Source organism: Strongylocentrotus purpuratus, unplaced genomic scaffold (genome assembly GCF_000002235.5).
Source record: "Strongylocentrotus purpuratus isolate Spur 01 unplaced genomic scaffold, Spur_5.0 spur5_scaffold_5, whole genome shotgun sequence".
NCBI classification, from domain to species: domain Eukaryota; kingdom Metazoa; phylum Echinodermata; class Echinoidea; order Camarodonta; family Strongylocentrotidae; genus Strongylocentrotus; species Strongylocentrotus purpuratus.
In genome coordinates this window covers 38,347,482-38,373,700 of record NW_022145611.1, presented here as the reverse complement: position 1 = coordinate 38,373,700, position 26,219 = coordinate 38,347,482, and the positions used below count along the sequence as shown (strand labels likewise).

At 37.1% G+C, this 26,219-nt stretch overlaps 1 protein-coding gene across 1 annotated transcript in view; it reads left to right on the top strand.

Annotated features, from left to right (window-relative positions):
• Positions 1 to 617: 617 nt before the first annotated feature.
• LOC105442687 (stabilin-2-like) overlaps positions 618 to 26,219 on the top strand; it is a 39,977-nt gene continuing 14,375 nt past the window's right edge. The window contains exons 1-3 of the mRNA XM_030999199.1: positions 618 to 698; positions 2,596 to 2,665; positions 21,942 to 21,965. Of these exons, the coding sequence (XP_030855059.1) occupies positions 2,617 to 2,665; positions 21,942 to 21,965 (73 nt within the window). The 5' untranslated portion in view covers positions 618 to 698; positions 2,596 to 2,616. The remainder of the gene's footprint in view (positions 699 to 2,595; positions 2,666 to 21,941; positions 21,966 to 26,219) is intronic.

Below are 26,219 nucleotides of genomic sequence, written 5' to 3'. Positions count from 1 at the left end.
TTGTAATCATATAATCATTCTGATATGCAGTGGATCCCTTGCTCGATTGGCCCACCAAAGTTCTGAGTGACAATCTGCTGTTTCAGCACATTTTGTAATTGTAAGATGTTTGGTGATATTATTGTTCACATTCTGTTTCTCATGTGATATGTATCACATGAGATGCAGAACGTTAACAATATATATATACATATACATATATGTATGTACGTCTATATACATGTAGGCTACTCGTGTTCCTGTTTTGATCCCTTAGCAATGTCTAAATACATGAGCAGTATTGTGTTCATTTTTTTTTATTTGGCACAGGCAAACAAAAAAACCTATATCTTTCTCCGTGCATTTTGTACGAGTTAATTAATAAGGCCACCGAATCGCACCATACACCATCCCTGCAAACGCACATGATTATCATGAAACCCGAAGGAATAAAACACTGTTTTAACGAACTGTAACCCCATTCGTCAATTGGCCGATATTTCGTTTGTTTCAGGCAAGAAAGTGCGCCTCTGATTGGCAATCGATGGGTTGCCGACATTGTAGTCATGGCAATCAAAAAGGGGGGCGTTTCTTCGGTAAATGCGATATATAAATTGTGCATAATTCTATCTTTGCTCATAATCACGTATTTCAATCTGTAAGGGACTTATCAGGACGGATTCTATTGGGATTATATTCATTATCTGAGTCAAATAGAGGTAAGTGCAATTTCAGTATTATTACCATTACCATTTGTATTAGTTTCTCATTTACAAGTGTAAGTATTTGTCATGTAATAATTATATTACCGGTTTGACAGTTCTCTTCGAAGTTATTTGCAAACTGAAGAAAAGACACTCGATCTTGGCAAATTCGGGAGTTGTGATCAGTGAATACAGGCTTTGTGTCTATTCAGTTTTGATGATACTTAAAATCAATACCAGTGTTTGATATCCATACTTTTGTTATTCAATCGTGAAGCCTATTTCCAATTTGCATTTATTTCAGTCTTTCTCCATCACACAATTCTGATTCAGAACCTATTTTCTTAAGTGGACGTACGTTGGCAATCAATTTTGTTATTATCATTCCTCTGAATCCTACAGGATATCTAAGTTGAATCACAAAAGTATTTCATTATATATATATGTTTCAAGATGTTGACGTTTTAAACAGAAATAAGTTCCCCGATTCATCTCGAAATTGTAACATTTCTTATATCTGTAGAGTTAAAGCTGCTCAAATTAAATGTATCCATTTGGAGCGAGATTTCTTAAACACTGATTTAAAGAAAAAAAATAGGTAAACAGGGTTGTTCCCATGCCGGTAGCAACTGTGATTACTTTTGTCTTTTTACTCTCTGTGCAGAGAGGAAAATCTAATAACAACTGGCTGAAATATGAAAATGGACTTATTGACCGTATCGACAACAGACGGCGTTGTACGAATTTTTTTCTTATTCTTAGTTGCGTTCAGCCCTGGTCAAAATACTTGTTCTTAAATCTAATCATTCAATTATCAAAATATTATTTTTTTTCAAAAAATACTTTGGTTAAGTAAATAATTTTAGGCGCTATGGTAGGTACTTGGCCTTTCTAAGAGTTTACGTCATGCTTCCGTCCTAATTCTTCCAATAATTCAGGTGCATAGGTATATAAAAGACTTTGCAATCTACTCCAATATCATATTTAGTCAATACTTCTGTTACGAAAAATACTGAGAAACCAATACATTTGGACAACGTGGCGATCAATATGCTCATAATTTTAATGAACGTAAAGGGCCTTTACTTCAATATGAAGAAAATTCATCTCACAGTCAGGCATATATTAAATGTATCATTTCCCCATGCAATATGACCGTTACTCTGTTACTTACTTATTACTTACGCACATTACTTATAGTCCATGATTGCTTGTTTAATAGTTGTAAATAAATTTTGTTCATATTTTCCTTCTTTTAATCTTTTGGCTTGGACCCCTTTGAAAAACAGTTTATAGGTGAGTGGTGAGTGGGAAATTGATAAATTCAAATCAAATCAAATTAAATCAAATTAAATCAAATCAAGTCCTAGTTTACGTTTTTCAAAATCTCGGTAAATATTAGTGTAACCTTTGTTTGTGTACTTTCTAATTCCCTGAGACCATTGAACTGTAACGTAATGTATTTATCTGTTCGAAGTTGTCATAGACTTACAGCGTAAAACCAAAGTATATACACTGTTGGTCATAAAGGTGGAATAATCATTTTTACCCCAATTTATGGAATGATTTTGACAATGATTTATTCCTAATAGATCTAAATAATAGTATACATTCTCAAATTTTATTGAATAATAAGTTGCGAGTGTTTTTTTTTTTGCGTGACTGCTAATTTGTGTGCTACTTTGCTAATCACTAGGGGACCAGTGTACATTCTATAAAATTCGTACTTGCAAATCAAACGGTAACCACTGAATCATTTATCAATATTTTGACGAGAATTTACATCGAAGTGTCTGAGTAATTCTTTAGAAATAGAAACATTGGAGCACCAAATTATAGACAAGAACAAAACAAACGAGAGAGGAGGATGTTTTTGTATTGACATGTTTAAGGTGTATCTATTCTATTTCAGGGTTTCAAGCAATTAACAAGAATGGGGGATTTCAAGACAATTGGCTTGGTCCTAATGTTAATCATTATAGGTAAGTAATTATTTGCCATCTCATTATTTAGGGGAACGTTTAAAAAAAACTATTTGCCCTATTTTGTTATTTTTCGTTTAGATATCTTTAAATGTATTTTGGTAATTATTACTGGCAATGCTTCGTTTCTACGAACGGAAAAGGGCAAGGCTAGTTGGTGCAATGAGCCACTTTGTTGATCGTCAATCTTGTACTGTTGTAAACAACACGACTAAAATATTTAAGACACGCATATAAAATTCGAATTTCCACATGACTCTTAATCTGTCTCCATGAAACTGTTTACCTATAAGGTCGTGTTGCAATTCGAATTAAAATGTGTCTAAAATATTTACGTTGTGTTGTGACGTGACATATTTATGTGAATTGACAAGGTGTATTGATAAAAATTCAAAGTTATAGCTAAAAGGTGATATATCTTGAATTTACAAATAAAACTGCATCATATAAAATACATGCAAATGGTACGATGTAAAATAGGCAAATACATAATTAAGACATACAGTAATGAACTTGATATGATGAAACAAAAAAAATGAAGGAAAAGAAAAATAGGAGAAAAAGAAAAGTAAAAAAGAAAGGAGGAAACGTGGGTGGTAGTAAAAAAATTTGTTTAAAATGTTTATGTTTTATAAAACCAATAATAAAATGCAATAACCAAATATAAATTCAGTAAGGAAGCCGTTTTTGACCTATGTAACAACTCTAGATAATTTTTGATAAATACAAAACCCTTGTACATAAAGCATCATTAAAATGATTTAAATCTTAAATAGTGTATTGAGACTGAGTGTTATTATAATGATACATATTCATTGTTAAATATATTAGCTCTATGTATGGTCACAGATAATGCATTTCAGTTGTATATATTTACTACGTGTTGTAAGTCCAATGGACACACCTTGCAATTCGATTTACTGAGGGTACTAGGCATGTTGCGTTTTTGAGAGCTTCCTTGTTCCATAGAGATAGTTTTTTTTATAAAATTTATATTTGATTTTTAATTTATGTCAAACTATGTTCATTGCAATTGATATGTATATTTTCGTAATTTTGCATGTTTTTATCTGTGAATTGTATCGCAATTCAGCCTTTTACGGCTGCGAAGAGATTTAAAAAAAACCTTGAATTGAATTGAATTGAGATAATAAGATTGGTTCCCGTTTCACAACCACAAATCAAAAACAGTTATCGACCAACTCAATTTCAAATATGAGAACTTGTATACCGTGTAAGTCTAAAAAAATGTTACACTCAGAAAATTGTAATTTATTTTAAAAGTCAGCTTTTAACGAAAAGTTATCATACATGTTTCGAAAGAGTGTTATATCCCGAATCATCTGGTATCATTTTTGTGTGGTATGTGTTCACGCTTGGATGAACAGGAGGCATTGTTTGCGAGAGTGCAAAAATCGACTTGCGCAAAGTATTAAAGTGAGAGAATGAATTGAATGTATCAAATGAGATACATTGCACATGCTTTTCGCAGAAGCAAAGTCACACATACACACACACGCGCACACATGTTCTTTGATATTTGATATGTGTGGCATGATTAATTTTGTTAGGGATGTTATTTGGATCTGCAAATACCCGGCCAAAGAATCCAAATTGTTTTATTCAAACATCACATGAGCCGTTTGGCGCAAGTTGATTTTTGCACTCTCTTAAACAATGTATCCTGGTCATTCAAGCGTGTACACATACCATACTATATGGGTTAAAACACTATTTCATTAGATGTATAATAATTCACTGTTCATAGATGGATTTTTAAAATAATAAAGCTATTTTCTAGGTGTAAACTTTTTTTGACTCACGCTGTAGCGCCGTATAATGACAATTTAGTTGAAACAGTAAACAATTGTAAAAAGGGCCCAACATCTCCGAAAACAGGGCCCTACATAGCACAAACGGTTAGAAGTTTTAAGAAGAAATCTGACCGCACTCTTATATCTCGGTCACACCGCCAAAGAGAGTGCGAACCAACTCCAAACCAACTGGTTCTTAGTCATTCGGAGTCAAGTAATTTTGGTTTGTCGTTGGTTCGGTCTAGGATCGGTCTCACGGGTGTAACTGAGATATATCCCACTTTAGTTGCAAATAGATTGCGAATAGGACAGACAGGCATTTTCAGACATTCGTTCCTTTCAGAATAGTAAGAAGAGTATTGTTTTATTTATTTGATTTCCAGGTACATGTATAAACAAAATAGAAGTGACAACACAGAGCATATAACATTACGAGTTACAAGACAGTGAAAATGCCACCAGCGGACGCCTGATGATTACATAAAAGAATTTCCATTCTGTCATGAGGTTCTCCACGTCCACTGGTGTTACATGTGAATAGATTTAAGAAGTAACGGTAAAATAACAAAACATAATTCAAGTTCATCCATCAGGCATAATAACTAATAGAATGATTGCATGTATATGTTGAACTTTGTGGCATGAAGAAAATAACAATCATGTACGGCATGTAATGGTAAAATAACATAACATAATTCAAGTTCATTCATCAAGCATAATAACTTGTAGAATGATTGCATGTATGTTGAACTTTGTGGCATGAAGAAAATAACAATCATGTACGGCATGTAACGGAAAGAGTAGTTGAGGAATTAGAACAGAATAGTTTCCAAATACGCCGAATGATTGAACATAAGTTGTAGAATAGTTGATGAACCTATCCATTTCTAAATCATGATTTTTTTTTCAATAGAGCAAGGTCTGTCTCTTAAATAACTTCAAATTTTATACTTTTAAGTTTCGTGGTCGAGTGGTTTAAGGCGCTTGACTGCAGATGCGAAGGTCGAAGGTTCGAATCCCGACACGGCACTTTGGCAAGATATTGACTTGCTCTTGCTACTTTCCACCTCAGGTGTTAAATGGGTACCCGGTAGGATGCGAAAGTTCATTTGGTTGGATGAGCAAGTGTGCGCTTGTAAAATGGCGACTGGCTGGAAAGCTACCCAGGGAGTGGAAAGTGAGCATACATTGTGTGCGGGTAAGCTTGAATCCGATGACCGGGGTAATAATATATCTGTAAAGCGCTTTAGGCACATCGTTGTATCGATGTATTGGGCGCTATATAAAACGGAATATTATTATTATTACTTGAAGGAAACAGAGCAAAATGTTGTAGCGTAGAAATTCAACTGGAGGGGTGTGAGGTAGATTCGCAGGCCATAAAAAGTTTTAAAAAGAAGGGAAAAAAGAAGAAGTTTAAGTTCATTTATTTACTATTTTTATACAGTGCTTAACATAATGTTATGTAAAGGTATTACAAATCTATACCCCCTCAGTAATAATATGTAATATCATTCAGTATAGCCCAATACAGATAAGACCCACCCTATGAAATACCAGACCTCCTTCCAAGACATTTGTTTAATGACTTATTCCAGCCAAATAAACCCCAAATTGTATACATCTTTAAAGTGCCCCAAAACCTCCAAAACAAAAGACTTCCTGTCTTTCTCCCAATAACCAAAGCCCCCTTTGTTTGATAAGGCCAAATTAAAAAAAAATGTTTAGCATCCTGTTTTATGAAAAATAGGAAGGAGGAGGCCCTTTTTTTTTTTTTTTTCTTTCAAAATGGATGCTCAAAATGGTCGCTCGGTACATTTTCCCTGACATTCGGGCTATTTTTCAAGATGGCGACCAACATTTTTTTTTTTTTTTTTTTCAAATCAGAAATAGATCCATTTTAGCAGTGTTTTTCAGGTTTTTTTCTTTAAAAAAAGAAGAGAAAAATCAAAAATCAAAAAAAAAAAAAAAAAAAAAAAAAAGGAGGCGGCCCCCAAAAAGGAAGCGGGTGGGGACGCTAAAACTGTATATATTTTTTAATGGCCTAAGACCCTTTCCCAGAACAGATTACATGTGTTAGCTAAATGACTGTGAGAATGAACTTGTCTTTGTCCCTTTGACACAATGTAACCCTCATATTACTTGTATCCTTCTGGATAAATATGAGATGTTCTGGGTTTCTGGGAGGAGAAGAGTTCAGACCATCACCAAGCTAGTACCTATACTTTGTCTGCTTTATATCTTGTAAATATACTTGTGAATCCGGACTATGTGACTCATCGTTTTTAGAGTTATAATGAAATATACTCTTGCATATTACACTTCAAAGAAAGTCTCAGCATCTCTTTATTTTATGTACCTCTCAATATTCCAATAACTCAATACACCGATCCCAACACAACATGGTGGAGAACCCAGCTTTAATGTAAAAGATTTTTTCTTCGATACACTATGAGATCGAGGAAAACCAGCGACTGAACATTTACAGTTTTTTTACACACAAACTGGCAGAGTTTTTTAATCCACATCTCTTGGAAAACGACATCAAACACAGACAAATTACGAACTCGACCAACGACAACGATCGACATCGGAATTAAAGTACATGACTACGACAAGGACAACAAACTTACGATGAAGATGACTTCAACCAGATCGCTATTAGCCCTTATGAAGCTCAACCAGCAACACAAAGTACTGATGACATCGACGACGAATTGGACTCTTGCCGACACAATAGATGACTACTCAAATGCACCAATAGCTACAGCACCACGTTAGACGAACCAGGAACGACATCGACGAACAAGAACAACGCCAAGCACTATGATGAGGACATCGACGCCTCACTGTGACTTCACTACACCCAGAAATTTTTGATCAATAACTCTAACTTTGGAACCTGAACTTTCGACTTATCCTGTTTTTTTTCCTTCCTTCTTCTTCATACTTAATTAATGCATGCACCGCTGTTTTAAATGTTTAACACACCAGACAGATTACTATAGTTGGGTAAGTGAAACACTTTTTCATTGTTCCAGACTATGAGTGAGATTGAGAGATTGAAATAATAGTGACTTGATTTAATGCTCCATTAATTTATGCTTTTGCTACCAGTATACAATTTGACGATTGTTATGAAATTGTGCTATTATTAATTCTATCTTTGAGAAATAGCTTCATAGATAGTATTTGTATTGAATTTGTTTTTGCTACACCTAACTTAATCGTAATACTATACCAACTGACCATGCCTTTAACTAACGATCAAACTACCACGACATCGACTCCACCCAATAATGGCACAACCATGCCACGACATACAACCCTCCGATCGACTGACTTTCTCCCGTCCCGGTTTACCGGTGACCGGCTAAATAGGGATGACTCGACCGCACACTTTTTAACCTTTGATGACTACCTCGACGCACACGACGTCGACTCTACTGACCCAGACCAATTCCCGACAATTCTTAGGAAATTCCGACGAACTTTACAAGGACAGGCCTGACTCTGGATCGACGGCCTGACCTTTTCTACCTATACCGACCTAAAGGACGCTTTTGTGAGGAGATTTAGCCCTGCTAAATCCTCGTACAGCCACGTCCGTGATTTTAACACGATGACGATGACCGACGGAGAAAGCGCAGAAGCATACCTCCAATGACTCAGACTTACAGCCACATACATTGACTACGGGGAAACCCAAATCAAACATCGACTACTTGATTCTATACCAGACGACTGCCGAGCTGCGATTTTAATGTCTGCCTCAGCCCCTGACCTTTCTGCGGACGAGATAGCAGCCAAAGCGCAGATATTTCTTGATTTGCGCCAAGACACTACCCGACAGACAAAAGAATTGACCTTTTCTACCCAAACTTACAATGATGACCTTAGGCAACAACTTAATGCCCTTAAAACGTCCAAGGCAACGGACAATGAAACTGACCGTGGACGAACTCCACATCGACGACCATCCACACCTGCTCGCACAAGCCGTAGCGCGAGTGCCGATCAAACCCACCGCGACCACTACCAACAAAACCGACAGGACCGGAGTCATGATCGAAATCGTGATTTAAATTCAGACCGACGCGGTAAGAGCCCATACCGCCGTGAAAAAAACATATAACCAACGACCACGACCACGAATGATATGCAACTACTGCTACTTTCCAGGACATGTTTGGCGGGAATGTCTGAAAATCTGGTGGGAATTGATATGCTTTTAGGTAGCAATACACTTTCTGATTTGAATGGTGCCCTCCACTTTAGAGATAATATATTTAGGATTAATTGATTTGATTTGATTTGATTTATTGGTTTCTGCATCTTTTTTTTTTTTTTTCATCATACATTTTCATGAACATAATATGGCTTGATACAATATTTCAAGTGTATATAATTTTATACAGATAATAAACGATATTAAACAAATATATTGAATTTAAACATATACATTGAATGCATAATTAACATACATTAGATGTAGGAGGGCTACAGAAATAAGCAAAGTAGCTTGACGTGCCGGCAGCCCTCAACTTAGATACAACAATAAAAATAAAAATAAAAAAGAGTGACTTGCAGAAAAGAAAAGGAAAGGGGAGAGAAGGAGGAGGAGGAGGAGGAGCGTTGGTAATAATACAATAAATCTCATACATCTGCTGATTGAATGCAGGTTCATTCATGAATGGAAAAACGATGCTAGCCCAATAAACAGAACACTAAAAAGTAACCTCTTTTGGGAGTGTATTTTAAGTGATTTTAAAGTATAGTGCCTTTTGAACTAGATTTAAACGTTATCGACACGTGCCTTCATTTAAACAAAAAAGGTACTCCTGTTCACGTTTTCATCTGACCTAAAAACCATCAGTTTATCACGCGACTGGAGTAACGTGATTCCACTTACCTCTGTAAATCAAGTGTTTATGACCAAATAACCACTTTACCAAGCAACGAGTTTTTTGTCAGTTAACCGATGGTGGCGATAAATACGTAATTATTTGGTTTTGTAAGCACCTTTATTGATTGGTTTCACAGGTTATCCAAGGTTGATGGTAATAATCACGTTACTTACACCGGCTAATCGTCTTATTGTTCTGTCCGTGAATCTCTGGTTATATTCAACTAGTAATTCTGAGGTGTCTTACACACCGCTTTAAAAGGTTTCAAAGTTACCATACATTTCTTGGTTATGATCACGTGGCTCAAGCTGATTACTAATCTAAGCTGTCAAATCGTGATATGTAGGTGTGAAAATTAGTAATTATTAAGTGTTTTAAAACTCTTCTTTGAATGGTAGTCAAAGTTGCCATAAGTTCTGCGGTGATGATCTCGTGACTCAAACGGATTATTAATCTAAGCTTGGCATACGTGACTTTTAGGTGTGAAAAATTAGTCATGATTAGGTGTCTTAAAACACCTATTTAAATGGTAGTCAAAGTTGCCAGCAGTTCCGCGGTGATGATCTCGTGACTCAAACGGATTATTAGTATAAGCTGGGTATTCCGTGTTTTCCAGGTGTCAAAATGAGTTATTCTTGGGTGTCTTGATGGTTTCACAGTTACCATTTAAGTTCCGTGGTGATAATCCCGTGACTGTTGGCATATTTCTATGTTCACCAGTTGATAACTGACTGTTGGCATATTTTCATTGCACCAGTTGATAACTGGAGTGTGCATATTTCCAGTTGCACCAGTTGATGACTGAGCGTTGGCATATTTCGAGTTGACCCAGCTGACACCAATTCATTTACATATTGAATATGGGGTGCGTGCAGATCTATGTTTTTTAAACAATTTATCTGAATTTACAGCATATTTCTTAATTACTGATTATTTAGTTATATGCAATTCATTTCGAAAATACTACAAACATAAATTACCAGTTATTAGGATATTTCGCTACTTCGTATAAATTACATTTAGTTAAACATGAATAAGGGAAACATTAACTGTGAACTAAAATAATTTCAATAAAGTACAAGTATACGAATTTTTTTCGATTAATTCAATTATGTAAGTCTACTTATTACCAATGCCCTTACATTGGAAATACAGACGTTCCAGTATTGAAATATTGTTGCTGTTCAACTGGTTGGAAGTTTTACCAAATGGTTCTAATGGCTCAGCTAGACCAGTTGAATTATAAGTGGCCTGGTTCAACTGGATCATTTAATTAGCCCATTTCAATTTCCAGGGTTACCGGTTGGCATTAAATGGTTCATCAACTGAACCAGTTGCAACTAGCTTTCTCTTCTGGGATGTTTCACCCACCCCCCCCCCACCAACCCCCTCTAATCCCAAACTGCTTCCGGCGCGCCTGGACGTAATTATGGAAGATCCAAGACACGATGTTCAGAAACGGGATGAGAACGTCATTATTTTGGTTCATTTATTGTGTAACATTTGCGTAATTATAGGGTTGAACGCGGGTTACTAAACATACTTCCTCTTCGACGTAAATTTCACGTGAATGAAGAACATGATTCATCTCAAGTCAGCCTCGTAATATTCACGTGAATTTCACGCAGATATTTTGACTAAAACTATCACTAACGCTTCACGTGTTTCTGTGACGCGGTAATTTCGTGTATGAAGATGTAATTTCATAACCAAACAAACAGGGGAGTATTAGGTTTACAAACCATGGTCTCCATGGTAGGGATAATCACGTTATTATAATGGTGATATTGCAGTGACAATTGCGTGATTTAGTGTACGTGTGTTTTAAGTTACCTAGTGCAATAAACGTATTAACACTATTACGTAAATGTCAGGTGTTTGAAGAACGTAACTCTCCTCAAGTCGATACCTTGATATTGACGTGATTTTCACGTGATTTTGTTTATTGGGAGGTCATAAACGATTACACATCATTGTTGAATATACAGTCAAGGTACACACGAACATGAATACAACAAAGATTTCATTTGCCCCCTCTAACAAAGTGATTATTGACCCAGGTACTTCCAGATTTGTGACCATACACGGCAAGACCCCGCCCCACCTATGCAACTCTGATGTTGTATTGACTGCGAATAATTACTTAGCCCGACACTGCCCATCTACCATGATAGTTGATTAAAGGGAGGACCCAACTACTAGTGACCAATTCTACAGACAAGCCAGTCCATTTGACAAAAGGTAGACCAATCGCCTTTCTGGACACTAGTAATCTCATAAATGTGGCCCATGACTTACCAGTAAGCGACATTCACATGACATTGAACTCTACAAGTAATTTGAATGTATCTCAAACTCAAGTAGACAGCCCCCATGGCAACAGAACTAGACTTGATAACTTAGGGAAATACCCCCACCTTGACCCTAGAGACCCCATCGTTGATATGACAGAAGACGAGATAATACGGAAACATATTGACTTAAATGGGAGTATTCTGACTCAAAATGAAAAACAGGAAATCGTTCGTGTTCTGATGGAAAATAGAGATGCATTTTCTCTATATGGCGAACTATCTAGTTGCCCGAATTTCGAAGTAGACATTAAACTGACTAACGACGCACCATTTTTCATTCGATCTTACTTTGCACTGCAACTGAGACTGACAAGGCTAGGATAGAATACGAACTAACCAAACTCGTCAAATTGGGAATTTTAGAAGTAGGACATCAATCATACACCTCACCTGTCTTCCTTCTTTCCAAAAAGAACACCTCCGAACAGAGAGTTGTTACTGATTTTCGGTATCTCAATTCTAGAGTTAAACGAATTAATCATCCTTTCCCCCTACTTTCGGAAACCCTCAAACGAACTGGAAATGCAAACACTAAGGTCCTTAGTGTGATTGATTTGAAATCAGCTTTTCATTGCATTCTCCTATCCGAGTCAGCTCAAAAGTATACAGGCATTGCATTATACCATGGTGGGAAACATAACTTTTATAAACGTTTGGCACAAGGCTTAAACGTTTCACCTGCTATCTTTCAAGCGAAAATTGATGACATTTTGGGTTCGATCCCCAATTCTAGGCAATTTTGCATAGCTCACCATGACGACATTATAACTATTCAGCCAAGACAAGACATCCCATCGATCCCACTTGATAGATGTATTAAAGACCCTCTCTGACAATGGACTTAAAGTCAGCCCGAAAAAGTGCAAGCTCTTCCGCACTGATGTTGATTATATGGGCCACCGAATCACTGTCAATAAGGAGGGAGATGCATGTTTTCAACCCCTCCGTGACAGGTGTGCTGCTATCCATGGCATGCCCAAACCGAAGACCCCCAGACAAGTTAGGAGACTAGTGGAAGCAGTGAACTATGTTGCAGGATTTTTCCCCGACATACAATCTGGTCTCAAACCACTACACCAACTGACTAGAAAGAAAAACAAATTCGTCTGGGTTGACAAACACGAGACTGCCTGTAATGACCAACCCTCCAGTCTTACACATGCCCCAAAGTACAGGACGATTCTCATTATACAGTGACACTTCTCGGACTGCTCCCGGCTCTTACTTGACTCAACTTATTAATGGACAGGAACGTATTATGGATTATTACTCGAAAGTATTGTCCGATGCATGTCAGAGATACAGTGTGACCTTAATAATGTTGGTATCATTGCAAAGTTAATGTTACAATCTTTCTAATGGTTCATATTAAGTTTTCAAAAATTGTTACAGATTTGACTTATCTGCTTTTAAAAGTGGTAAAATTACTACCCGATTATTCCGCCCTTGATCGGCCCGCTATTGTGACGTACGATTTGTGACGTAGGAGGTTGGGCACATGCTCTCACACATCTCTCGCCTGCATGCATGATACGTATACAAACGCCACTCGAACGCTCAATATCTGATCAAAATGTCCGAACTCGAAGAAGAGGGTTTACTCGATTTAGAATTCGAAGTTGATGAGCACAGCTCCACAACAGTGGTACTGGTAATGATAGTAATGATGATGATGATGATGGGGATATAGGAGAGATGGAAGAAAGAGAACAATTCGGAGAAGACTGCGTCGATGCTGGTGCAGGTCAAGTGATAGCATATTAGCGCGAGCTGGCTGAGCTGCCAGCTGCCGCTCAGCTCCCCCGGCCCCGCTCAACTGGCGATCGATCTGTCATGACTGGGCGAGATACTTTCTAATTTTTCGGGATGTGTGGGGCTTTTTGGCAAATTTCACGGATAATAAAACAAAGATGATTAGATGTGAGATTATTTTTTGGCGAAAATCAATTACAAATATGCACCATTCATAAATAGAACTGCTGCTGCAGGACATCATACAAATGCAAAAGGACGCTTGTGATTCACTCATCATGGTCTCCATATATAATCAACAGCAATCACTATCACGCCAAGGCATGATGACCGAACAAATACAAAACATCTCAGCAAATTACACAGAACGGAAGGGTATTTGGACAAATCGAATTGCACGATTCACCCCTCGTATTATATTTCATACATTTGCTTAATATTATATGTAATTACATGATTTCTAGAGATTGTTATTCCACTTCCTGGTCAGGATAAGAAGCATGAAAAGTCTGGATAATGTATACGTATAGCTATGCAAAATACCGCACGCGAGCTGTGCGAGAGGCGAGCTTTAGGCCTAGAATTGCGATCGTGCCCAACCAGGGACGTCACAATCGGCCTACTGCGCGAACAAAATGTTCAAGCCAGGAATTGTAGTTCTGAGAAGGTTCTTGGAAAAAGCTTCTTACCGCGTTTCATTTATATTTACAAGACTTTAGAGCAGAATGTGTGTCTTCATATTGGTCTACGCTATCCGGACATGTATAATTTGCCCATTTTGAGTGATTATGTGAAATTTCTTCGCCAAGCTACTTTCAGCATTTGCTTTTATAAAGATGTGAGTTTAATTAATGCATTCGTTGATCATAGTTCAATTGTTCAGATTTTGAAGTCAAAAGATGCACCGTGCACAACACGACTGCAAAAATTGATTTTGAAATTATCTGAATACTCCTTTCAAATTGGATACAAAAAGGGTACTGAACTCGTTCTGGCAGATTTTCTTTCTCGAGCCCCTTCTGTCGACCATGATGAGATTGATAGGGTTGTCCCCATTTCATGCTGCTTATTTGACGAGAGTGAATTTGTTCATAATTATGTACACCCTTAACCCAGTCCAACCCATGGATAGGAGAATAACACGGGCCTATGCCAAAAAGATGGGAATAACTGTTCCTGAAATTTCCCCAACAAATCTCAGAGCCCCATTACAACAGAAACTAGTGTAAACACACAGGCCAGCTAGCCCAACACCCCCTGACAGACCTACTACACCCCCCCCCACGACCAACCAGTTGGACAGACATCACGACTTGCCACGCCCCTCAGGCAGGCACCAGCGCGTGACCAAGACAGTACATGTACTCATTCTAGAATTATGCCCCCTTTTTCCACCACTCCTCAAGAGCCTGGACTTGTAGACAGACATACTTATGACCACCACAGAGATGTACCACCTGATCTATACACACCGCCTAAGCCACTGACCACCAAGGTAAACAATATAATAGCAGGACATATCCCCAAACAACATGAACTTGATGGCCCGAATTCACAAAGCAAGGTTTGAGCTCAGACCAAGGTTTGAGCTCAAACCTCCTTTTGTTTCGCCAAACCTCCTTTTGTTATTTACAAACCTGGTTTGAAAATAACAAAAGGAGGTTTGGCGAAACAAAAGGAGGTTTGAGCTCAAACCTTGGTCTGAGCTCAAACCTTGCTTTGTGAATTCGGGCCATTAGGATTACGGACATATTCAAGAGGAAAATAATCAGAGATTACAACCTCCCCATTGACATGAGAGAACTTAAAACAGAACAACTAACATCACCATTCTTCAAGCCTGTGTATGATTTTCTAGCCCATGAAATTCTGCCAAGTGACAAAAAGGCAGCTAAGGCTATACGATTGAAGGCAGAGGAATATATTCTTTGTGATGGCGTTCTTTTTAGGCTCTTCTTTGACAAGAATGACGACTTTCGACTTGAACTTGCAATACCACAAACACTGACAGACATTATCATCTCCCAATACCATGACAACCTACTTAGTTACCACCAAGGGACCCAACGAACTTACCTGACAATACGACGCAACTTCTATATGCCCAATATGTTTGAGCGAATTAACAATTATGTTAAAGCTTGTTTGCGTTGTCAGCAGTTTCGCGGTAAGCCCGACAAGACTAGACCATTTGACACACCAGTACCAGACTCGTACTGACCATTTTACCGTATTAAACTTGACTTTAAGACTATGCCGACATCTGGGACTGGATTTAGACATTTGATGGTGATATGCGATGAGATAACTCGCTTTGTTATCTGCGCGCCACTGAAGACGCTCGATGCAGAGACAATTTGCGAAGCTTTAATCCAAAAAGTAGTTTGCATTTTTGGACCACCATCATGTCTAGTGACTGACGCAGCATCTTCACTGACAGGCAAACTACTGACTACTTTGTGTTCAGCATTGGACATTGACTGCAAGGTCATTAGTGTAGAAAATCATGGGAGTCTACAAGTTGAGCGGCACATCCGAACCCTTTGAAGTTTTTTCAAAATAAACTTGAATCAATTTGGAACCGATTGGGTTAGATCTACTACAACCTACGCTTACAATTCCTTTTCCTCCCAACACGTCGGTGACCACAGCCCCTACCAGCTTGTATTTGATAGAGAGCCCCCATATTTAACAACTTTGTCCTTCAATCCCATGTCTGGCCTTTCCCAATCATACAAATAATATGTAGACCATTTGAAAAAGAAATTTGATCAGATTTCCAGGACAATGCTCTCTTTACAGAGAAAACAGCAAGATAAGCAGAATGTTGAAATTGCAAACAAATTGGGGAAGACACCCATTTATTTTAGAGGCCAATTAGTATATTTGTATAAGCCCACCTCTTTTTCTTTGACAGCTAATTCTAAGAAGATTGCAGCTGAGTGGGTCGGCACATTAGTAATACATGATGTTCTAGATAGGACCCATTACATTTTGGCCACACTAAAGGGAGAAATTCTGCGAGATGTGTTTAGCTTCAAAAGATCGAAGTCGTGCTTCATGAAAGCGTCCGATGATAGGAAACACATAACGCACATACAGAAGCTCAAAGAGGCTCTAGGGAAAAAACACAGAGCAAGGGAGACAAAACACTGAGAAACCATCAGTAAACTTCATCAATGAAAATGATGAGAAACTCCCTGTGATTGATGTTGAGCAGGTTATGTGTTCCCAACTATCAGACCCGATCCATGATTCAGACTATTTGCATGCACTGACAGACAACAATTGGATAGCTGCCCCCAGACCCAGTGGCGGATCCAGGGGGGGGGGGCGAAATGGCCGCGGCCCCCCCCTATTGGCGGCGCAAAAAAAAAGGAAGGAAAAAAGAGGAAGAAAAGAAGAGATAAAAAGAAAGGGGAAGAGAAGAAAAAAAGGAGAAGAGAAAAGAAACAAAGAGAGAGATTTTAAAAAAGGGAAAAGAAAAAAAAGAACCCCCCCCCTTCCATCCCTCGGAGGGACCGATTTTGTGTTCCCAAAATCCCTGATAAAGGGTTACTTTTCACGCAAAAAAGTCCGGCCCGTAATACACAAAAATCCGGCCCGTACTGACTTTACACACCGGAGATAGAGGGGTGCTTTCAAGGAGAGGGAACATTCATGCGCGTACCCTAGATAACACTGAGTGGGGGGGGGGGGGGAGAGAGAAAAGTCGGTGAGAAAGGGGTAGGACAAGGAAAGGCTCTAAATGACAGTAACGACGAATAAGGAAAAACTGTAATCGGAAGATTTGGGGTCATTCCAGAAGGCTTGGCAAACGTTATTGAATAGAGGGGGCCAGGCTGGCCGCATAAAATCTCGAGCCGCGGATTCAAAGTTAAACTTTAAAAACAGCCCCTGCGCTACAAATGTCATCACTCTTTAGTGAGAAATTTGAAAAGGGCACATTAATTTGAATGTTTTAAATAAAAGCTATATACTCAACAGTAAAATTTAAAATTTATTATTATTTTGCCCCTTATTTGGATTCAGCTCATACCAACTCGCTTGTGCTTGTATTTGAACTCATGTTGGTAGTAATCATGGACAGGGCCTGATAGGGGGCCACGTCCCCCAGAAAATTCTTAAATATAGCTAGAAAGAAATATAGCGGAAAGAACGTACATATTAGGCTTAGGGATTTTCTAACCTATACAAAATTTCAGCATTCAACATAGCACCTCACCCGATAACACAAAACTATGATATTAATTTTCCCGACCATGATTTATCCATGGTTGGTTTAATAGATCTTTTATTTTTCTTTTATTTCTACTAACCAAATTGTGTGCGATCACAACCATGATTGTTTCATTTTCCCTGTAAAGCAGGCGCATAACCAGGGGCGGTAGGGGCAGTAAGAGGACGCGAAAAAGGAGCAGACTAAGAAACATTTTTGAAAATTCTGACAAGTAGAGAACGGTACAACGAATCGTCTTCTTTCTCTCATAATTGAATGAAATTTCAAAGCCGCGTTCCGCGCTTCGCTCGGTGAGGGAAACACTGAATTCAGACAAGGATTAAGAGTCGAGAATGGAACAACGAATCATCTTCTTTCTCTAATAATTTCATTAAACTATGAAAGGCTAAAGCTTCCGCGCTTTGCGCGGGAGGGGGGGGGATTAAATTCAGAGAAGGATTAAGAGTCCAGAATGAAGCAACGAATCATCTTCTTTCTCTAATAATTTCATTAAACTATGAAAGGTCAAAGCTTCCGCGCTTCGCGCGAGAGGGGGGGGGGGGGTGAACTGAATTCAAAGAAGGATTAAGAGTCCAGCATGGAACAACGATCATCTTCTTTCTCTAATAATTTCATCAAACTATAGAAAGGCAAAGCTTCCGCGCTACGCGCGGGAGAGGGAAACTGAATTCAGACAAGGAATACGAGTCGAGAATGGTACAACAAATCGTCTTTTTTCTCTAATAATTTATTAAGGTCAAAGCTTCCGCGCTTCGCGCGGGAGGGGGGGGGGGGGAACTGAATTCAAAGAAGGATTAAGAGTCCGGAATGGAACAACGAATCATCTTCTTTCTCTAATAATTTCATCAAACTATGAAAGGTAAAAGCTTCCGCGCTACGCGCGGGAGAGGGAAGCTGAATTCAGACAAGGAATACGAGTCGAGAATGGTACAACAAATCGTCTTCTTTCTCTAATAATTAATGAAGGTCAAAGCTTCCTCGCTTCGCGCGGAAGGGGAGAGGAACTGAATTCAGACAAGGATTAAGTGTCGAGAATGGTACAACGAATCCTCTTCTTTCTTTAATAATTTCATGAAACATCAAAGCTTCTGCGCTTCGCGCGTAATGGGGGGGGGGGGGGGAGAGGGACAGCGAGCTGCCCGAATAAGATTTTTTGATATCTTTTCTAGTTTATTTTGGTAATAACTAACACTTATACAAATTGCTCGCTCACTTCGCTCACTAGCCGCATTTTGAAGCCAGAAAATTACATTTTTTTAGGTGTGTGAAAAATTGTACCGGAATGGTGAGTTGAAAAAACGGTCTGCGCAACTTTTGAATTTCCGGCCCCCCCCCCCCCTATTGGAAAATCCTTGATCCGCGCCTGCAGACCCTTAACACAAACAGACCTAGAAAGACAAATTGACCTACTTATTGACTGCCCCCAATGACCAGAACATGACCCTTCATAGAGGCCGTTTCAAAGCTGGGAATCTACAAATATTGACATCATTTGACACTGGTAGTAACACCACCAAGCAAGTGCGTTTTTGGTGGAATGTCAATTTGTATAAAGGCACAGAAAACTTAATTAATGACATACTAACAAACAGAAGAATACAGATTACAGGCAGCCCAGGAAGATTTTTTAAGTCTTATTTTGTAGACAGTTACCTCTATATCAATTGTGTATGCCCTCGAAAATATATATTGTTTCGTATGCTTTTATAAGTCTAGAAGCATCATAGTTTGTACGAATCACTGTAAATTTGAATCAAAGTTTCCCTTTATAAGTCTACAGGCACTTTGTAGTAAAGATTAGTATGACAATTGTTATTGAATGTTAAATTCTTGTTGAATTTTACACAAGTTGAACGCACTAGCTCGTTCAAGAGAGAAGTTATATAACGTATTATAGCTCATCATTTTGATGGTTTAACAAGGATTGAATGTACACTTGTTATATGATATTCAACAAGTTTGAAATTATTTGTTCATCATTTATTATTCTTTAAGTTGTTTTATGATTATGGAAAGAACTCTGTAATGGGTTAGGAATGTTAGTCACTTGAATTTTGTGTTCATGCTTCATACGAAGTACATTATATTGTCTGTTTAAACACAGAATTACTTTCAATGCCTAGAGTGCACCCGTTTGCTTTCTCATTTATAATCATGTTGTTAAGATGTTAGATTTGCATCGACAGAATTGTTCGTATATTTCTATACCACAGTGTACATATTTGACGATTTATTGTTTGATTAGACTCGTATATTCCTTTAGGGATTGAGTCATGTGATAAGTGACACACGTTTACATTTTGAAAACATTTTGGCTTTAATAACTTTATAATGGTTATTTAACTTGATTGTTTATGTTCATGTGCATAAGTCTGCACAATTTATAACTTAAAAGTTGGAAGTTGTTTTTATGTGCATAAGTCTGCACAATTGTATAATGTTACAGTTGCTTATTGTGATTAGTCTGTACTAGCATGTAAGGATGGATTCGGTATTGAATCACAAATAAGTTTTGCTATATGCTATGCTTGTTTAATCGTTTAGGATTATTAGTATGTACATGAAGCTATTTTACCTTTGTTATGATAGCCATAATATGAATAGGTTTCGATATCAAATATTTACTATGTTGTACATTTATGTGTTTGAGAGAGAGGGAGAGTAAGAGAGGATGGAGCAATGATCACATGTTTCGCTTATCAGTTTTCACCTTTCATTAATTAGTTAATATGTGTATAATTTTAAGATGTCCCCCTTTTTCTTCCTCTACTGGTTTTGAAAAGAGGGAGAAGAGCCTTATTTTCCAAAGAAAGGGGATGTTATGTACAGGTATTACAAATCTACACCCCCTCAGTAATAATATGTAATATCACTCAGTATGTCCCAATACAGATAAGACCCACCCTGCGAAATACCAGACCTCCTTCTAAGACATTTTTTTAGTAACTTATTCCAGCCAAAAAAAACCCAAATTGTATACATCTTTAAAGAGCCCCCAAACCTCCAAAACAAAAGACTTCCTGTCTTTCTCCCAATAACCAAAGCCCCCTTTGTTTGATAAGACCCTTTCCCAGAACAGATTACATGTGTTAGCTAAATGACTAAGAATGAACTTGTCTTTGTCCCTTTGACACAATGTGACCTACCCTCATATTACTTGTATCCGTCTGGATAAATATGAGATGTTCTGGCTTTCTGGGAGGAGAAGAGTTCAGACCATCACCAAGCTAGTACCTATACTTTGCTCTATATCTTGTAAATATACTTGTGAATCCGGACTATGTGACTCATCGTTTTTAGAGTTATAATAAAATATACTCTTGCATATTACACTTCAAAGAAAGTCTCAGCATCTCTTTATTTTATGTACCTCTCAATTTTCCAATAACTCAATACACCGATCCCAACACAACAATAAAGACATCTAAAAAAAATACATATCTGATAATGATGGAATTTTACAAAGGTCTTAGTAAGGAATAATTGAACTTTAGTAACTTAAAGGAACTTGGTAACATTGTAAAGATGAGCGAAAATGGTGCTAAGGCAGTGACTTCAATGCTAGATGTACAATTAAAGATAATCTGAAAGCTTGAGTGAAAACAGACCATTATTAACGATTAAAATCGGGAAAAACTAATCTGATCAAAACCCTAATTCTCCCAACTATGGAACTACAATTTAATTACATTTTAGGTGTATGTAAATCGTCACAAAGCAATGAATCGGCTCTATGATTAAACCATTTCATACATTTAAGTGTTGAAAGATTTGTTTTGCTTGTGTCGTATTTTCATGGAAAACGGTTGGAAGAATTTACTGTAAATCACTGTAAGAGGGTGTTGCACAGTGACGCCTTCCTAGAAAACCACTAATATCTTCGTGGTTTAAGAATTTTTCAGGACTTTTCGCATGCTAGAGGGTCAGTGCAGTAGAAGGAAGATAATAAGTAACATTTCATACAAAAATTACGCAAATTTGTTAATCAACCTTTAACAATGTTACTGAGTCACTTTAACAATCATTATTCACTTGCTTTGACCTTCAAGACACTTGTTGTTTTTTGGGGGTCGGGGAGTAATACGTAACAAGAGAGATAAGAGATCTAATGTGGCAATTTACATTCATATTCATTGACCACACCAACACTTATTTCTTTCTTTTTCTATTTTGGGGATTCTTCCCTTGATTATCAACCTTGGTCAGCAGGATTCGAAGGGACCAGTGCAGCAGGTAAGAATACTTTGATTTCTTGGTCTCTTTGTAGTGTATACAATGTTATTACAACTATAAAGAGCGTCATCAATCAATCCACAGCGTTTGGCGGCCTAAAAAAGGGAAGAGCGACAGAAGAACAAAGGAGTAAGAAAGAGAAAAGAAGGAAATGAGAAGAAGAAGGGCAAACATGAATTGTATCGCTACCAAGAGTAACAGGTCGGCAAAGTTTTGGATTGGATATATAAATGTATGCATAAATCAATGCTGGCGGACCGGGGAAAGGCGAATCAGCTGCGGTCCTTCCCCAGTTTTGTGGCGGCCTCAAAAAAGGGAAAAAACGAAAAGAAAACAACGAGAAAGAAAAGGGAGAAAAGAAGAAAAAGAAAAAGAAGATAGAAAGAGAAATGAAAAGGAGAGAGAGAGAGAGAGAGAGAGGGTATGAAGGAAAAACATGGAACTTAACCGAACATGAAACTTAACATGAAACCTTAATCTACACCTAAAAAGCATTGCTTTCAAGTAGGTTCGTTTTTCATTTCCTGTAACTAAATAATTTTGCATTACAAGTTCGGCCCCACTCAGTGTTATTTAGGGTACGCGGATGTATGTTCCCTTCCTTTGAAAGCACCCCCTATCCCTCCTGTGTGTAAAATCAATACTAGCCGGATTTTTGTGTATTACGGGCTGGACGTTGTTGCATGAAAAGTAGGCGTAATCTGAACTTAAATTGTGGAAAATCTTATACAGCATTATGAACATGTGCTTTTTACATCTGGTTTTTAGGGATTCCCATTTTAAGAGATCGTGAATCTGAAATGTTTAAGTATGATTATGTGGGTTTATCTTAATGATTATCCTACCAGCCCTATTTTGAAGTTTTTGAAGTTGGTCCGGATAGTTTTTTTGGAAGGCTTGCCATATAATGTCACCATAATCAAAATGAGGAATGACTATTAATTGATAAATTGATTGATAAATTAGAGGAAAGATTCATTTAAAATGTGTCTCAGCCTTCCCAAAAAGTTTACCATCTTTGTTTATTCGATTATACTAAATTGATAAATTGAAGAAAGCTATCCCAAATATATGGTTCAGTGATCTTACCAAGGAAGAAACTGAACCAGTATATTATATTCACCCTCTTGGAATTTCTTATTTTAAATTTGGAAGAGTGTCCTTACCTATCAGTGACGTAAGCAGCAAACGTTTCTACAACCTGATATCTTTTAAACATATATTCAACAACAACAGGTGCTGTCTTTTTTGGGAAAATATACTACAAAGAACTGTTGACTGGTCTTCGTGTTCAAAAGGAATTAAACATATACAAGGGAACATCGCTTAAGGGAGTCCAATTTTAAATTGCTGTACAACATACTACCTGTTAGAAATAATCTTTACAAATGGGGATTAGCAGACGACAGATACTGTCCCAAGTGTCATGTCATAGAGGACATAGTGCATGTGTTTATCGACTGTGAACAGAATAAGAATTTCTTTGATTATATCAAACATGTTGTGAAGTACACTTTTAATATTGATTTTGTCATGGATATCTCCTGTTTACTTAAGATTAATATTGACAGAGAGATAGACGTTGTAACAACGATCGCATTCTGGTGTATATACAAAATGTTAGTCACCCGGAATAAGTATGGATTTAATGAAAACCGTTTCAAACTAAGATACGTATTTGAAAGAGAAATCAAAAACAGAATTGTTGTAAATCAGGAGCTTAAAAAGCCAGATCAGAGTTTGTCAAAGAAACTGTTACAAGCACTTTAGATGAAAAGTAGCAAAATATTGTATAGTTGATAAAAAAATATGTGATCTCTATTGATAACATTATGCGTCAATTGTATTATTTTGTTCTCACAACTTTATTTTGATGTTTGAATGTAAATAAACACCTCATTAGAGGCACAAAACAAAACCAAAAAATCTTTGTCTACTACTTTGCTAATTACTTCACATAAATATAAGTCCCATTTTAATTCAGAGTCTATATTCATTCTTAGGTATTTCATGTTCTGAACCTGATTAATAACATTACCACCTAGTTTTAAGTTTAATGTTTGATGTTTATGAAGCATTGACTTCGTTCCCATTAACATAGATACTGTTTTTTCACAATTTATATAAAGTTTGTTATGGCACATCCAATCAGATAGAGAAATTAATTCATTATTAAGAACAGACTGTACAACAATAGGGTTTACATTTGAGAAATAAATAACTGTGTCATCTGCATATAAATGTAGATGGCAATAATGAAAAGCATTAGCTAAATCATTGTTGTATATTAGAAATAAAATTGGGCCAAGTATGGAGCCTTGAGGGACACCATACGTTAATATCAATTCATTGGAAGAAACATTTTAATCGAAGTAAACATTTGACGGTTAACCAAATATTAATAAAACCACTTATGCATTATACCTTTTATACCAAAATCAGACAATTTTCTCAAGAGAGTTCTGTGATCGACCAAATCGAATGCTTTTCGCAGATCGACATAAAGGGCTCCTGTATAATTATAAACCCTTCTCAACTAATTGAAGCCATTCGGCCTGAATCCCGATTGATGGCAATAATGAAAAGCATTAGCTAAATCATTGTTGTATATTAGAAATAAAATTGGGCCAAGTATGGAGCCTTGAGGGACACCATACGTTAATATCAATTCATTGGAAGAAACATTTTAATCGAAGTAAACATTTGACGGTTAACCAAATATTAATAAAACCACTTATGCATTATACCTTTTATACCAAAATCAGACAATTTTCTCAAGAGAGTTCTGTGATCGACCAAATCGAATGCTTTTCGCAGATCGACATAAAGGGCTCCTGTATAATTATAAACCCTTCTCAACTAATTGAAGCCATTCGGCCTGAATCCCGATTGATCTTTGGTTAAAATGTTGTTTTTTCCAAAAATCGAATTGAGTGTTTTTGTTCAATGTTTTCTAAAATTTTGGACAAACACGTTAATAAAGATATCGGTCTGTAATTATTAGCTAAAGCTTTATTACCCTTTTCATGTAGGGGGATGACCTTAGCCACCTTCCATCTGGAAGGGACTCTACCTTCAGACAATGACCTATTAATTAAATATGTGAGAGGTTTCACAATTTCCAGTGCACAGGCTTTCAGCATGTAAGAATCTATTTCATCAACCCCAACTGATATCTTTTTCTTTAATCGATAGATTTCTTTCAGAACATCTGACTGTGTAATCACAGGAACAGAAAAGATATTTTCTTTGCTCACAATGGCTTCTGTACTTTCAAACTCTTCGTAACCGATACATTTATTACCCTTACTGCTATCGAATTGTTTTCCAACATCGACAAAATGTTCGTTAAATCATTTGCTACTCTTTTACATTCATCGATAGGAAAGGGAAAATTCGTAGCTGATTTCGTATTGGGTATTAGTGTTTTTAATACTCTCCAATATTTCGCTCTATCCGTACAAGCATCTAGTTTTTCAACGAAATATTTTTTCTTTACTCTCCTTATTTCAAACATTACTTTATTTCTCAAGTGTTTGTATTGTTTCCAGTAAACGTTTTGTTTTTTCGTCTTTGCTTTACCTTTCATTTTATCATGATCTTTCATGAGCTTAAATATACATTCATTCAACCTAGGGGAGTGTTTTTTGCGTACCCTTTTCTTCTTCAACGGCATGTATTTGTCTATTGTGTCTAAAAAGACTACTTCCCATTTGTTTACAGCGTTATTGAGGTCAATACCTTCTTTTACCTCATTCCATTTCTGCGATCTAAGATCGGCATTCAACTTTTCAAAGTCTACCTGATGAGATTGTCTAAATATTACATAATTTACAAAAGAATCATCATGATTGACCTGAGCTTTCCAGACTAAGTAAATCATATAATGATCACTCAAACCATTGTGTAAGACACCAAAAGAGCTTACTTTGTCTGGGCAAGTTGTTAACATGTGATCAATTAATGATGAGCACTCAGGCGTTACTCGAGTGTAAACAGATTTATTAATTTGACACAAACCATATATATCAATTTGTGAATATTTACGAGTATCGCAAGTAAGTGGGAGCTTGGCAATGTTATAATTAACATCGCCGATTAATATTATTAATATATAATAATAATAATAATAATAGTTCGTTCTTTTATAGCGCATTTCAGGACCGAAGGCACTCTCAAAGCGCTTTACAATGTACAATGTACGTTTACATAATAATTACTCGAAGCATTCATCAAAAAAGAGTATAAAATCCT